Source organism: Physeter macrocephalus, chromosome 4 (genome assembly GCF_002837175.3).
Source record: "Physeter macrocephalus isolate SW-GA chromosome 4, ASM283717v5, whole genome shotgun sequence".
In the NCBI taxonomy this organism is placed as follows: domain Eukaryota; kingdom Metazoa; phylum Chordata; class Mammalia; order Artiodactyla; family Physeteridae; genus Physeter; species Physeter macrocephalus.
The window spans coordinates 29,293,717-29,309,452 of NC_041217.1; the positions used below are offsets into that span (position 1 = coordinate 29,293,717).

General features: G+C 37.0%; 1 protein-coding gene across 1 annotated transcript in view; it reads left to right on the forward strand.

Annotated features, from left to right (window-relative positions):
• Positions 1 to 15,736, forward strand: part of HMCN1 (hemicentin 1) — a 554,195-nt gene that overhangs the window by 223,970 nt on the left and 314,489 nt on the right. Inside the window, exons 10-11 of the mRNA XM_024133815.3 lie at positions 715 to 836; positions 5,832 to 6,107. Of these exons, the coding sequence (XP_023989583.1) occupies positions 715 to 836; positions 5,832 to 6,107 (398 nt within the window). The remainder of the gene's footprint in view (positions 1 to 714; positions 837 to 5,831; positions 6,108 to 15,736) is intronic.

Genomic DNA, 15,736 nt, shown 5'->3' on the forward strand with positions numbered 1-15,736 from the left:
CTTTGGCTAGAACCCCACTGAACATGACTAAAACCTGGAAATGAGAGGGGAAGGAGAGAGGATTTAAAGAGTGTTTTTGTGCCAGCTTTGTATCTTATGTTTTGACATAGCCAGAGAATGTCTCCTAAAGAAATTTCCAGTGACCCTAACTGTACACAGGCACAGGCTATAGTTCTCAACAGCAAAGTTACAGGCCTGTTCAAAAAAGAAAAAAAGAAAGACATATGAATGTGAAAGTGTAAAAAAAAAACGTGGTAAAATGATCATTAGTTTGAATTAAAGGAGTTTTGAGGGAAGATTAAAGATGTCACCGTGATATTTTCTCAGTAAAAAAGTTCCACTCTTCTATCCTCTGCCTCTTTCAAGTTTTTCTCACATTTGGAAGTGAATTCTTTTGTTAGAGCCTACGAAGATCAATAGAAAACAAAACAAAACAAAACTTACTGTCTTTGTTATGTTTTTTGCTCAGAGTAGCAAAGCTTAACTTTCTAATTAAAATACAAAAGGTGTATAATTTTAAGCTGTGAAGAACTCTGCATAATTTTATCAATAAAATTGTGATAATTATGATAATAAAAGAACTCTATAATTTTAAGCTATAAAGAATTTTTTTAAGCTGTTCTTTTGAATGCATAAAACAAATAGTGGAATCACTGTTTTCAGTTTGGTCTTGTTTTTGTAGTAACTAAACATGCTTCTATTTTCTTACCCCAGAGAATCGGCCAGTGTGACCTGGGATATTGAACAGGTCACTTTGTCTGATGAAGGCTCCTATGAGTGCATTGCTGTCAGCAGTGCAGGGACTGGACGGGCACAGACGTTCTTTGATGTGTCAGGTAATTATCCCTAATTGCTTTGCAGTTGCCTAAGTATTAATGCAGCTATGGAAATGGGATGTTTGTTAATCCAGGCTTCATTGCATATTAGCTGTGTGACCTGCCTTGGGCCAATTACTTAAGAACTCAGTGCCTTGGATCCCCTAACTATTAAATGATGACAATAAGAGTAACAGTCTCTATCTTATGGAGAAACTGTGAGGAGTAAATGAGATAGTGTATGTTAAGCACTTAGAAAAGAGTCTGGCACATAGAAACACCTAATAGACATTAGCTGTTTTTATTATTGTTGTTGTTATTATCATTATTATTATTATAGGGGCTTAATAAATATTTTTTAATCTCCATATAGTATTTTCCTTTGAAAAAGTAAAATATCAGAAAAGGGAGAGATCCATTCTGATTATAGCAATGTTCAAGTTTCCCTTTCCCTCTCCCATATTTATAATGAGCAAAGTGCTTTTGTGAATGGATTCTGACATCTAAGTTGAAGACAATAAGGAAAGTATCACATTCAAAAAACATAGGACCGTGCTTCCCTGGTGGCGCAGTGGTTGAGAGTCCGCCTGCCGATGCAGGGGACACGGGTTCGTGCCCCGGTCCGGGAAGATCCCACATGCCGCGGAGCGGCTGGGCCCGTGAGCCATGGCCGCTGAACCTGCGCGTCCGGAGCCTGTGCTCCGCAACGGGAGAGGCCACAACAGTGAGAGGCCCGCGTACCGCAAGAAAAACCCAAAAAACCAAAAAATAAAAAAAACATAGGACCTCAGTGGCTACAATAATGGTATTAAGAAGGGCAGAAGTCATGCTAATTAAGTTACACTTACATAGTATGTTTCCTGTGAATAAATGGGCAAGGCTCAGATTATTTTACAAGGTAGAATATATTTTAGTGAAAAAAATTCCTTTTTTCCTCTAATCTCCCAGATTAGAAACCAAACAGACTACCATATATTATCATTGATCAGGACTTAAGCCACTTACTCAGCATATATCTAGAATTTATTGGAAACTTTGTTTTGACTCAGTTATTTTCTACCTAGGGTTGCTGTGTGTTTAATAGTAAGCCTGTTCTGACCTAAATGTGCCTGTTGAGTTTATAACAATGTCTGACTTGTCAATTTAGTATTGATGTGCATTTTCTTTGGAAAATTTAAGACAAAAGTAGCTTTATAACTGTAGGGCTGTTTAGAAGCCTAGGATTTATGTTTGTTGTCATTAAGTCCAAGCTGAACTTTAAAACAGAGGCGTACAAACCTGTTCTTCTTGCAGTAAATTATTCATTTTCTCTTATTCTTAGAAAAATAAAGTTCGTCTTCTGAAACAATTTAGCAAGTTGACAGGCATCAAAAACTATTCATTTTTTCATCTCTAGTAATTATGAAAAGCATTGGAATCGTGTCAACATTCCTCAGCTTCTGGGGAAACAAACACTTGAGCACCTGAGGGGTTTTTTCCCAGCAATATTAATTAAGGGAAGGACAACAGGGAAAGAGGTTTGAGTGAGCTGATTCAGACATCTTGCATAAATAACTGGAAAGTGCCAGAAAGAACTCCTGAACTGACTGCTAGGAATTTGTCCCTGTGGTGTCAGTAACTTCCAAATATACACTCTACACGTGCCCTTCTAGTATTAATCAGTGCCAGCCGAGCCATGGTATTGCTAGGAAGTTGTACTGTACCAAAGCCACTTTTCAGGAATTGTGTCCCACTGGTTAATTATGAAAGAAGGGCAGAAGCATGGATTGTATGGCAATGACTATAACAGCAGAAGTAGCAAGCAAGTGCCCCTTTGGACTTGAAAGAGTGAACATTTCTTTCTGGGCTAACTTTTGTTTAATCTTCCAGCCTCAAACCTCCACCCAGGTCCTGGCTCAGCCACCCTACTGTCACTACGAACCAGCACACCAGAATTAGATGTGAAGTCACAGGATAATTAGATCTTATATTTTGGACAGGAGTGTTGGGAAAACACGGCATGATAGAATGGTGATGTTTTTGTATCACTGTGGATGGACATTTATAAAGTCAAATAGCACCCAAGAACTGTTTCAAGAAAAGTTAAAGTTCTAGCAATATGTTACTTCATTTTCTTTTTCAGCATTTCCTTCTGGCCAACATTTTTAAGGATTTTTGGTTCATTGGAGATATTGGTTATTGATATATTGGTTTTAAATGCAAAATGGGTGTAAAAAGAATTATACCTCTTTTATTGCATATAAACATATAGAAACCAATGAACAGAACTGCAGAAGCAGGAAAAAATTCTTTACAAATGATATTTTGTACTTTATATTAATTTTCTCTACTAAATTTATTTTTTTAGCATAATGTCCCCCACCCCCAATGCACACATATACACAATACCAAAATTTTGGCTTTAAGTAAAATTGAAAAGAGAATATTTGTCAAGGGCATGTCAGTGACAGGCAATCTTAAATTTTAATTTCAGGGTACTCTTTAGAACAGGGTAAGACTTGGAAATAATATTATACCACCTCATCATTTTATAGCTAAAGAAACTGAAGCCCAGAGCAGGCAGGTGCCCCATTTCTGATCAGATGGATAGGTAGTGAGAAGTAGATTCTTGGCCTCCTGACTCTCAGTCCAGTGATATTTACCTGATGTCACAAGGCCTATGCTTATCATTCTTTCTCAGTTTTGAGGTTTCATCTCTGGTCCCCTAATCCTCAGCCATTCTTTCACTTAGGAATGACTGCCCCTCATCCTCCCGGGACCAGGCTGTTTCCGGTAATTTGTTATCTTGGCCTCTTTTGCAAACTGCTGTAATTCGCCTTCATCATCTCCTCCATCACCACCAAATTTATTGATGTATGCATATTTCAGTGCATATACTATTATCTGAAGATATTTATGCAGTGATGGTATTGTATGTCATATTTAAAATCTCCTCTTCTCCTGGATATTAGCAGAAAGTTGGCATTTTATGTGTTTGAATTTATATTTGAAGAGGAAACAGACTCTGAGGCAGATTTTGCACGCAAGAGGGTTATTGCTGAATTTTCTAGGGAAGAGCACCTGTAAGGGAGTGGAAGAAGTTAAACTGCGATGTAATCACAACAGCGGCCTCAGCTGATCCTACAGGGAGTTCTGGAGTTGGGGTGACCCTGAACTGAGGCAAGAGAGCTGCGTCTTTTTCCTTCATTAAGTGGTCCCTGGAAGTGGGCTGCACTGGAAAGGGGGTCTAACCTGAGCATGTTAGCTCCCTTGGCCATGAGCTCAGTAGCCAACAAACAGAGCAGCTAGGGAAATGAGTGCCTAGGTCCTTGAGAAGGATCTAGGTGTGCACCCAGCATCCCCTGTATGCCCATAATATGAGATTTTACATTTTCTAAAAATCCCTAGTCTAGTTGAAGAAGTTTGTTTAAAAAGAACAAAAAGAGAAAACCACACAAAATGTTTTGTGGTCTTCAAAGAGATTTTGATAGAGTGTCAACACGTGTTCACAAATACTCGCCTCCGGGTCTTTGATGGTCCATACCATCTTGTATGTTAGCATCACAGAGCCTTAGTGCTAGAAGGGGTCTTTCAGATTACCTAATTTAATCATCTCATTTTTCAAATAGGGAAACAAACATTGTGAATAAATTGGCTTATCTAAAGTCTTACAGCTAGTTAGGGATAAAGCTAGGCAGCCTATGTTTGCCAGACTCAGCAAATAAAAACAAAAGATGCCCAGTTAAATGTGTCTCAAATATTTCATGAGTCATACTAAAATGTTATTTGATGTTTATCTAAAATTCAAATTTAGCAAACCATCCTGTATTCTATCTGTCAAACCTAACCAGACTTCAGTCAGACCTTCCTAACTTTCTCATGTACTCTTTCCAATTTATTCATTAGCTATTTTCATAAGAGATTTTAAAAACATAGCAGAATTGTAAAAATTAAGGATTTTTAAAATGATTTAGAATAACATATACTCCTCTAAAAATGTTTGGAAAACAAAAATAAATATAAAGGAAAATATGAAAAATATACACATTTCTCTCTCTCAGAGATAACCACTATGGTTTTGGAGTATTATGTCCAGGTTTTATTATAGGCTTATGTTATTCATCTGCACGTATATATAGTTTTGAATAAAGAAGTATAAAGTTGGATCTTGAATATCTGATACTCTTTCACATTTAAACTGAAACAGACACATGGGTTTCCAGCTAGTTTTTATTTCTATATTATTGCTCAGTAATGGCTTGCTATGGCAGGTTATTTTAAAGCATTTGGGCAGAGTGAGCTTTACAGGGACATTTAGATTTACAGTATTCTCAAACCTAACTAGAGCAATATGTGATTTTCTCTAGAAATGTAGTTAAATATTTAATTAGTAAGTGCCTTTTGACCACATCTGAAATGCACATGCATTACTCAATGCCTTTTGTGTACATGGTCCTATGTGTATAATTTTTTTAAAAGTCTATGCCTTACTGTTAACTTGACTTTCATAAATCAAACTTTCCTCATATTCACTGGGAGAAATTCATCTTACTCTAATGTTGTACTGTGTCTTAATGAGATTATAATCCCCTTAAAGCTGATACCATTGTATCTTTTCCATATCTACCATACTTCATGTGCTATTTTCTTTAAAACACTAAGTAAATGGTTTTAAATTTTAAAAATCCATAAATGCTACTTTCTTCAAAATTCAAATCAAAATTTGACTCATTCTGCAATCCTGAATCAGTCTAGTCATATCATTTTGCCACGCCTCTTTGATCCTCATATCTATAATTTATAGATTCGGACTTGAGTGTACTTTGGTATGTAAACATGCACTCCTACTGAAAGCATTTTTCAACTAGATGATAATTTTCTTGGGGTGACAGACATATGTATTAATGAATACGTTCCATTGTACTGCATCTTTCCTACTAGATATTCAACACATGCTCATTAAATTTTTAAACCACCTCTATGAGTGAGCAAAATGACTTCTGGATCTTTCAATTTGAATCTTTTCATTTCACACAGAGCCCCCGCCAGTCATCCAAGTGCCTAATAATGTTACAGTCACTCCTGGAGAAAGAACACTTTTGACCTGTCTTGTCATCAGTGCAGTGGATTACAATCTAACCTGGCAGAGGAATGACAGAGATGTCAGGCTGGCAGACCCAGCAGGAACGAGGATCTTGGCTAACCTTTCCCTGGAGCTGAGGAGTGTGAAATTCAGCGATGCCGGAGAATATCACTGTGTGGTTTCCAATGAAGGAGGATCATCGGCTGCGTCGGTTTTCCTCACGGTGCAAGGTACTGTGCTTATGGTAACTTCTGAATCATGGCGTCTTTCTGTCTTCCTTCTTTGATCTCTATTCCCTTAAGTTGTCTGTCTGAGGGTATCTACGCAAACAATTACAGTTTTGAAAGATAGAATGCTTGTGGACCTTGAGGGTCTGAAGCTGACTAAACTGGAAACTAAAACATCACTAACAAATAGGTGACTTTAAAACAAACACAGCTAATCCTAGTAGTTGAAGACCTTTATTTTAAGCAAATAGAAATTGTCTCTGGATGATTTAATGGTTTTAAATTCTCTCATTTATCCTGTGAACTTTAAAAAAAAACTAATTGTTAATAATTGATAAAAAACGTTTTTTTCCCAATTTGAGTGCATTATTTGCATATTTAATTTACTTTTATGGTTTAATTAAGTTTTAAGATATTTCTCATCTAGGTGAAATTTTATTGAAACTTTAGCAGAGCTGTTTTTACCTTATTTATGTTAGAGACACACACACACACACACACACACACACACACACACACACACACATACAGGGTACTTACTGAAGGTAAGCTAATGGTAAGCCAAACTTGAATTGTGTCTATAGACTAAATGATAGTTTCAGATAGCTGAAAACAAGTGCATTAACAATGTGGTCTAATCGCTACCATCAAATGAAGATCAGAAACTATTCCTAAGTATCTCTTTCAGTAGAATCATAATTGGCTTCTAAATGTCTCTAGAGTCTTAATGTAATGAGCAACTTACTCTTGGCAGTTTTACACATTTTAGCTGAAAGGTTCGGTTGCTGCCTTAGCAGAATATTTCATTTCAGATCCTTGATGTGGGAGACTGATTGCATCAGAATCGGGTCTGGCTCCTTGGTTGTGATACTAGTAACAACTTTATAACATGCCTCAAGTAACACTGTCAGATGGTTTTTTAACATGGTTATCTAAGAGAGTGACCACTGAGTTTTGGAGGCTAGCTCTTGGAATGTTATTAATGGCAAAAAAGTGAAACTGCCATGAGACTTAATAAAATGGTTGACATCTGATTCTGGTTTTCTCACTTGTAGTTGAGATATATTCTACAGTCCGACTGTATGGCTGTGTGTCTTTTGTTAGTTGATCTGCTGAAACCTCTGGGGGAACATTACTTTTGTAAATGATTCACTGCATTTCTACGTGGTAAACTACCTAGATCATTTGAGTCAATACAAGTAGTAACTTGAGTTACTAGAATTTTGGAAATATTTTTACCAAACTGATTGTTTCAGATAGGATAAATGCTCATGGATTTCTGAAATGTGACCTTGGTTCTTTCCCTGGAGTCCCTTAGAATGAGATTGTAAAACAAAATCAGAGCCTTCCTTGTTTCCCCAGATTAACTTTTAATCCTTTAGTATTGTTTAGTCAGTTTGAGCAGTGATTCTCAAACTTTCATGAATAAAGAATTATCAAAGGAACTTTTGAAAAAGCAGAAATTCTAACCCCACACCCAGAGATTCCGATTTCACAGGCCTGGTATAGGGCCTGGGGATCTTCATTTATAACAGACCTCTCAGGTGGTTTCAGGGACTACATTTTCCAAAACAGCATTTGAATCTATTCCAAAGTATGAATCCTATGATATAGAAATGCATACTTTTAAAGGAAACCCTAAACTCTCTTCTTTCTGGTAAAATAGACTCATTATTTTCTAATGATTTAAGTTCTGAGGTAAGATGTTACATAATGTACACAATATAAATACACAAAACACATGTCATTACATGATTACTGGCTAGCCTGTATAATCTCTAGTGGTGTAAATCTGTTTAGAGGCATTATTTTATGGCCTGTCTACTTGGTCTTGAGTTTGAGGGAACAATTTTGATGAAAAATTTGTTTTAAAAATCTAACAAAAATATGTTCTAGAATTGATGGCACTGTTTGATAAAAAATAAGAGACTCTAGTTAACTGTAGCCATCTGATTATCTTATGATTGAATATACATTATTGAAAAGCAGTGGATATTTGATGAAATAAACTGCTGTACCTAGGATTATAATTCATACGAATGTTTGCTAACTATTGACATTGAATCATAAATTGTAAATTAATTTCATTTTATGCAGTTAAATGTTTTAAAAAGCAAAAATAAAAAATAGTTCAAGAAAGCTTAAAAGATACAGTAGTTACTTGGATTGAATACGCATTTTAGGAAGATTTTTCTTGCTTACAGGGAAATCAGTAGCTTAATTTATAACCTCATTTATGTTATTCTGCCTCCACAGATCTGTTTGGAAACTGTTTCTATCTGGAATACTTTTAAAAAAATTTTATTTACTTTATTTATTTATTTTTGGCTGCATTGGGTCTTCGTTGCTGCACGCGGGTTTTCTCTAGTTGCGGCGAGCGGGGGCTACTCTTCGTTGCAGTGTACGGGCTTCTCCCTGCGGTGCCTTCTCTTGTGGAGCATGGGCTCTAGGCGCGAGGGCTTCAGTAGCTGTGGCACACGGGCTCAGTAGTTGTGGCTGACAGGCTCTAGAGCGCAGGCTCAGTAGTCCTGGTGCATGGGCTTAGTTGTTCCGGGGCATGTGGGATCTTCCTGGACCAGGAATCGAACTTGTGTCCCCTGCATAGGCAGGCAGATTCTTAACCACTGTGCCACCAGGGAAGTCCTGGAATACTTTTAAAAGTTAAACATCCAGGGCTTTCCTGGTGGCGCAGTGGTTGAGAGTCCGCCTGCCAATGCAGGGGACACGGGTTCATGCCCCGGTCCGGGAAGATCCCACATGCCGCGGAGCGGCTGGGCCCGTGAGCCATGGCCGCTGAGCCTGCGCGTCTGGAGCCTGTGCTCCGCAATGGGAGGGGCTACAACAGTGAGAGGCCCGCGTACCGCAAAAAAACGTTAAACATCCAGATTTTACAAATTTTGGTAGTAGTTAGCAAGGAGTTTCTGGTTAAAAATAGTATATGTCTAGCTACTGCAACCTCTTCTCAATAACAGTAGAATATCTGTAAAGACCTCAAAAAGACAAAACTGAAGAATACTAAAAACCAGTTGCAATATACAGTGGCAAAAATTTGAGGAGGGATTTTATAGGTTATATATAAAGATTCTTATTTGTATAAATAAGTATATAGTCTTATATTTTAAGTTCAATGGAATGAAAATTTCAATCAGTGGTCCATCTTTTCTTATGTTCACATGAAAGCAGGGAGGATGTATCTCTGTTCCTTCATTTCATAGTTTGCTTCAGAAAGAAAATGCTACTCTTTAGGGAGCCAGCATGCTATCTCCTTAAACCTATCAATAGCTATAACTCTCTAGTTAGGAAAATGGTAGGACAAGAAGTGGACAGGCAACCTGGCACCATGTAAAAAATTGGAACCTGAGATATGTTTCTCACCAAGTGAAAATATTTGGAAGCAAGAGAAACATTGATGGGTATGTCAGAAGGGATTTTAGAGACAAATGGTAGCAGAGGGGAGCATCCCATCTCAGCCAGAAGGGCATCATGGGTGAGAATCAGGCAAGGAGCTATGCACATCAGACTCTTAGCCACAGAGCTGCAAAGAGGGTTCAACTAGAACAAAAGTAGACAGAGAATGAAGTTAGGTCCATTCAAACACTTTGTTGACTGACACTGAGTCTGGAGAGATGCCACATCATTTGAGGATTAATAAACAGAAGACTGTCAAAACAGATGCAGCAGAACAGGAAAAAATAAAGCATACGACCTATGAAAAAAATACTGGGGAACAAAACAAGCGGGGGAAAGACTTAGAAGAAATTGATGCTTTGAAAGTAGTAGTTTATTCTAAAGACTGGAAAAAAAAATGTTTATTGTCACCAGTCTTTCAGAAAGACCTATCCTCCTTTAAGTGGGAGTATATGTTTATAAAGGAAGAACTGGCTAAGATGAAAGGACAATAGCAAGTGTGATGGAAGAAATAAAAAGGGATTTGATGTTAAAAATGCAATATTATAATGCAGTCTGAATCAGAGATACTGAAGGACAGAATTTGTACTACATAAAATAAAATCAGGGATGTGCTGCATAAACTTGAGAAGTTCTTTCAGAATATTGAGGCAAAGGACTAAGAGTTAAATAATATGATGTTTTAAGTAGAAATAAAAACAAAGATGGAACTTTAAGGTTTATAGGTATATAACATATATAGGTACACAGCAAAGACAACTGAAACTAAAGAAGTAGTCAAAGATATAATTGAAGAAAAGTGCACTAGGCAGGAAAAAAAAATTGTCCGGAGTGAGCAAATCAAGCAAGGTCAATGAAGGGAGAACTTCATCTAGACACATCCTGGCTGAAATTTCAAATTACTCTTATGAGGGGGAAAAACTCCACAGCATACAGACTAAACCAATACATTGTAAACAGAGTGATAAAATCAGACTGGTGTCAAACTTCTCAGATATGCTAAAGGCTGGAAAGTAATTAAAGTGGATATCTGTCATATTTTGGCTCTTAGGGTCTGAACATGTTCTGTAATTTGAAGAGGAATTATTTACTATCTTGGAAAACAAACTTACGGTTAGCAGGGGGAAGTGGGGGGCGATAAATTGGGAGATTGGGTTTGACATATACACACTACTAAATATAAAATAGATAACTAATAAAGGGAATACTTTTAAAAAAATTTTATTTACTTTATTTATTTATTTTTGGCTGCATTGGGTCTTCGTTGCTGCACGCGGGTTTTCTCTAGTTGCGGCGAGCGGGGGCTACTCTTCGTTGCAGTGTACGGGCTTCTCCCTGCGGTGCCTTCTCTTGTGGAGCATGGGCTCTAGGCGCGAGGGCTTCAGTAGCTGTGGCACACGGGCTCAGTAGTTGTGGCTGACAGGCTCTAGAGCGCAGGCTCAGTAGTCCTGGTGCATGGGCTTAGTTGTTCCGGGGCATGTGGGATCTTCCTGGACCAGGAATCGAACTTGTGTCCCCTGCATAGGCAGGCAGATTCTTAACCACTGTGCCACCAGGGAAGTCCTGGAATACTTTTAAAAGTTAAACATCCAGGGCTTTCCTGGTGGCGCAGTGGTTGAGAGTCCGCCTGCCAATGCAGGGGACACGGGTTCATGCCCCGGTCCGGGAAGATCCCACATGCCGCGGAGCGGCTGGGCCCGTGAGCCATGGCCGCTGAGCCTGCGCGTCTGGAGCCTGTGCTCCGCAATGGGAGGGGCTACAACAGTGAGAGGCCCGCGTACCGCAAAAAAACGTTAAACATCCAGATTTTACAAATTTTGGTAGTAGTTAGCAAGGAGTTTCTGGTTAAAAATAGTATATGTCTAGCTACTGCAACCTCTTCTCAATAACAGTAGAATATCTGTAAAGACCTCAAAAAGACAAAACTGAAGAATACTAAAAACCAGTTGCAATATACAGTGGCAAAAATTTGAGGAGGGATTTTATAGGTTATATATAAAGATTCTTATTTGTATAAATAAGTATATAGTCTTATATTTTAAGTTCAATGGAATGAAAATTTCAATCAGTGGTCCATCTTTTCTTATGTTCACATGAAAGCAGGGAGGATGTATCTCTGTTCCTTCATTTCATAGTTTGCTTCAGAAAGAAAATGCTACTCTTTAGGGAGCCAGCATGCTATCTCCTTAAACCTATCAATAGCTATAACTCTCTAGTTAGGAAAATGGTAGGACAAGAAGTGGACAGGCAACCTGGCACCATGTAAAAAATTGGAACCTGAGATATGTTTCTCACCAAGTGAAAATATTTGGAAGCAAGAGAAACATTGATGGGTATGTCAGAAGGGATTTTAGAGACAAATGGTAGCAGAGGGGAGCATCCCATCTCAGCCAGAAGGGCATCATGGGTGAGAATCAGGCAAGGAGCTATGCACATCAGACTCTTAGCCACAGAGCTGAAAGAGGGTTCAACTAGAACAAAAGTAGACAGAGAATGAAGTTAGGTCCATTCAAACACTTTGTTGACTGACACTGAGTCTGGAGAGATGCCACATCATTTGAGGATTAATAAACAGAAGACTGTCAAAACAGATGCAGCAGAACAGGAAAAAATAAAGCATACGACCTATGAAAAAAATACTGGGGAACAAAACAAGCGGGGGAAAGACTTAGAAGAAATTGATGCTTTGAAAGTAGTAGTTTATTCTAAAGACTGGAAAAAAAAATGTTTATTGTCACCAGTCTTTCAGAAAGACCTATCCTCCTTTAAGTGGGAGTATATGTTTATAAAGGAAGAACTGGCTAAGATGAAAGGACAATAGCAAGTGTGATGGAAGAAATAAAAAGGGATTTGATGTTAAAAATGCAATATTATAATGCAGTCTGAATCAGAGATACTGAAGGACAGAATTTGTACTACATAAAATAAAATCAGGGATGTGCTGCATAAACTTGAGAAGTTCTTTCAGAATATTGAGGCAAAGGACTAAGAGTTAAATAATATGATGTTTTAAGTAGAAATAAAAACAAAGATGGAACTTTAAGGTTTATAGGTATATAACATATATAGGTACACAGCAAAGACAACTGAAACTAAAGAAGTAGTCAAAGATATAATTGAAGAAAAGTGCACTAGGCAGGAAAAAAAAATTGTCCGGAGTGAGCAAATCAAGCAAGGTCAATGAAGGGAGAACTTCATCTAGACACATCCTGGCTGAAATTTCAAATTACTCTTATGAGGGGGAAAAACTCCACAGCATACAGACTAAACCAATACATTGTAAACAGAGTGATAAAATCAGACTGGTGTCAAACTTCTCAGATATGCTAAAGGCTGGAAAGTAATTAAAGTGGATATCTGTCATATTTTGGCTCTTAGGGTCTGAACATGTTCTGTAATTTGAAGAGGAATTATTTACTATCTTGGAAAACAAACTTACGGTTAGCAGGGGGAAGTGGGGGGCGATAAATTGGGAGATTGGGTTTGACATATACACACTACTAAATATAAAATAGATAACTAATAAAGACCTACTGTACAGCACAGGGAACTCTACTCGGTACTCTGTAATGACCTATATGGGAAAAGAATCTAAAAAAGAGTGGCTATATGTATCTGTGTAACTGATTCACTTTGCTGTACAGCAGAAAGTAACACAACATTGTAAATCAACTATACTTCAATTAAAAAAAAAAAAAAGGTGGAAAACAAATGAGATCAGATAATTACCTTTCCCTAAACCCTTGCAGGTCACATTACCTAGAGTCATTACCTAGTCAGCCACTCAGGTGTTCCTGTGGGATTTTAGTTCTTACTAAGACCATGGACATTTAAAAGACTTCAATTTTGGCAGCATCATGGAATTTTGAGTCCAGCAGCAACAGAAGCAAATGTCCCAGGGGCGTTTTTCCATCACTCTAACTTTCCTCAGTGACTAATAGGCTCATTATCAATTTATCAGAAGAGCCTTGAAAAGAAATGCTGATCGCAGAAACTGTGGCTGTTCAATCAGTCTCACTAATGAGCATGGGAGAATGTGAATGGGTTGATATGCTTATTTCATTATGAGAATTCCTCACTGTGGAGATCATGGTATAACTAGACCCAGGAAACTTTTCAGAAAACTCTGCTTACCTCAAGCAGGGTTTACCACAAGACTCAGAAGTACAGCTATGCAAACAAAATAACAATCAAATAAAAACCACACACAGTTCTGCTAGGAGGAAAAAAAAACTAGATTGATATATACAAAAATGTGATTGTTGGTGGCAATGGACCTATAAGTGACATTTTACTTATGCTTTTCTGTACTTGAAAAAAAGTATTCAATAGAAATGAATTATCTTAAACCTTTGTATAAATAGGACTTTAAAAGTTTTGAAAATGCTGACAGTTTTATTGGGCAGATCAAATTATGTGTGGGTAATATGTTTTCTTTCTTTGTTTGCTAAATATTCTATAAATTTGCTTTATCGCTTTTCTATTTAACATTATTTAAAATTAAGAAAGTAAATAGGAGAGTATTAGGAATAATTAAGAAATAAGGAATAAGGAATAATTAAGAAAAATTAGGAAATAATGCCTCTCAAAAAGTGTCAAGTGAGAAATTTTGACAGTACAAAAAATCATATTTGAAAGCTTAAAGGTCTGGAATTTTATAGGATTGTATCACAGAGTAATCTGTTTTAAATCATTTCTGAACCCAAGTGAGGTAAGAGAAAAAGGAGAAATGCAGAATATTAATTGATGATTAAATTAGGTTTTCTTATAGCTAATAGTCCAGTAAGAGAATCATGAAGATCCCCTTAACTTTCCCCTTTGCAAGATTTTCACAGGAATAAATTTTGACTTATAGAAGTCTGTATCTATGTTTGAATAATAAAAATTGAATTTAATTAGCTCATCTATTTTCCTAGACGTTTTAGTACATTGAAGTCTTGCTGGTTAAGCTTTTTATTTTTGGAGGTTGACCTGAGACATGTATATGTCTGTTTCAAATACTAGTGCCATCTTTGTGGATTTCATTTAGATAAGATGAAATCGTATACTTAAAACTCCTTAATCATTACTTGTTGTCAAAAGTTAATTTTATTCACTGCTTTGGTTCTTTGGTGTCAGTGTGAATCAGCACAAATGAATAAGATGCTCTGTTAAAATACTGGGTTTTGTTGTCTATGGAATACTAGGGATCTAATAAGGAGTGAGTTGGAGGCTTTTAGATTTGAAGGAAAATATTCTAGTGAAATTTTACATCAAGTATATCCTGCAGTGATATCCACGAAATGTGTAGTTTTCCTACAGAAATGTTTGCTTTCCTACTTCTTTCTAGGCTGACTGTAAACTTTATGAAGAGAAAAGTTTAATATTCACTTACTTTATCTGACAAATGTACTCTGCTGACTCCATGGTTAGGGGCAAGCTTCTGTTATAATATGATTCATTTCCATGCAGTAAAATGTATAAATAAATATGCATTTCATTCTTTTGTCTTTCATGCAAGGCATCTATGTGGTGTATAGATCTTAGACCACTTTATTTGTAGATAGAAAGAATCATATTTCTCTAAAGCTTGGAAGACAGAAACATTATTAAAATGTCTTAAAATAGAAGTTATAAGGAAGGTTAAAGAATTAGAGTTATTTACATTGTAAAAAGAAAAAAAGGGATGCGATGGCCTAATAAATATTTCAAGTATATGAGAAATAGTTATAAAGAAGCTTTACACCAAGGACATTTTAATTTCCAGCAAAAATGGACCATTAGAAAATGTGTATTAAGCCAAGCCTGATGGATTTAAGTGAGCTAGAAAGATGTCCAGATGTTGGAGAGGTTAAATGATGGACTGTGATAACTTTCACAGTTCAGGGACTGCTGGGAAGAGATAGAACAGATGAGGAATCAGCAAGCACTTCAATCCACTAAGTTATCCAAATGAAGCACTTCAATCCACTAAGTTATCCAAATGAAGCACTTCAAGCCACAAAGTTATCCAAATGAAGCACTTCAATCCACAAAGTTATCCAAATGAAGCACTTCAAGCCACAAAGTTATCCAAATGAAGCACTTCAATCCACTAAGTTATCCAAATGAAGCACTTCAAGCCACAAAGTTATCCAAATGAAGCACTTCAATCCACTAAGTTATCCAAATGAAGCACTTCAAGCCACAAAGTTATCCAAATGAAGCACTTCAATCCACTAAGTTATCCAAATGAAGCACTTCAA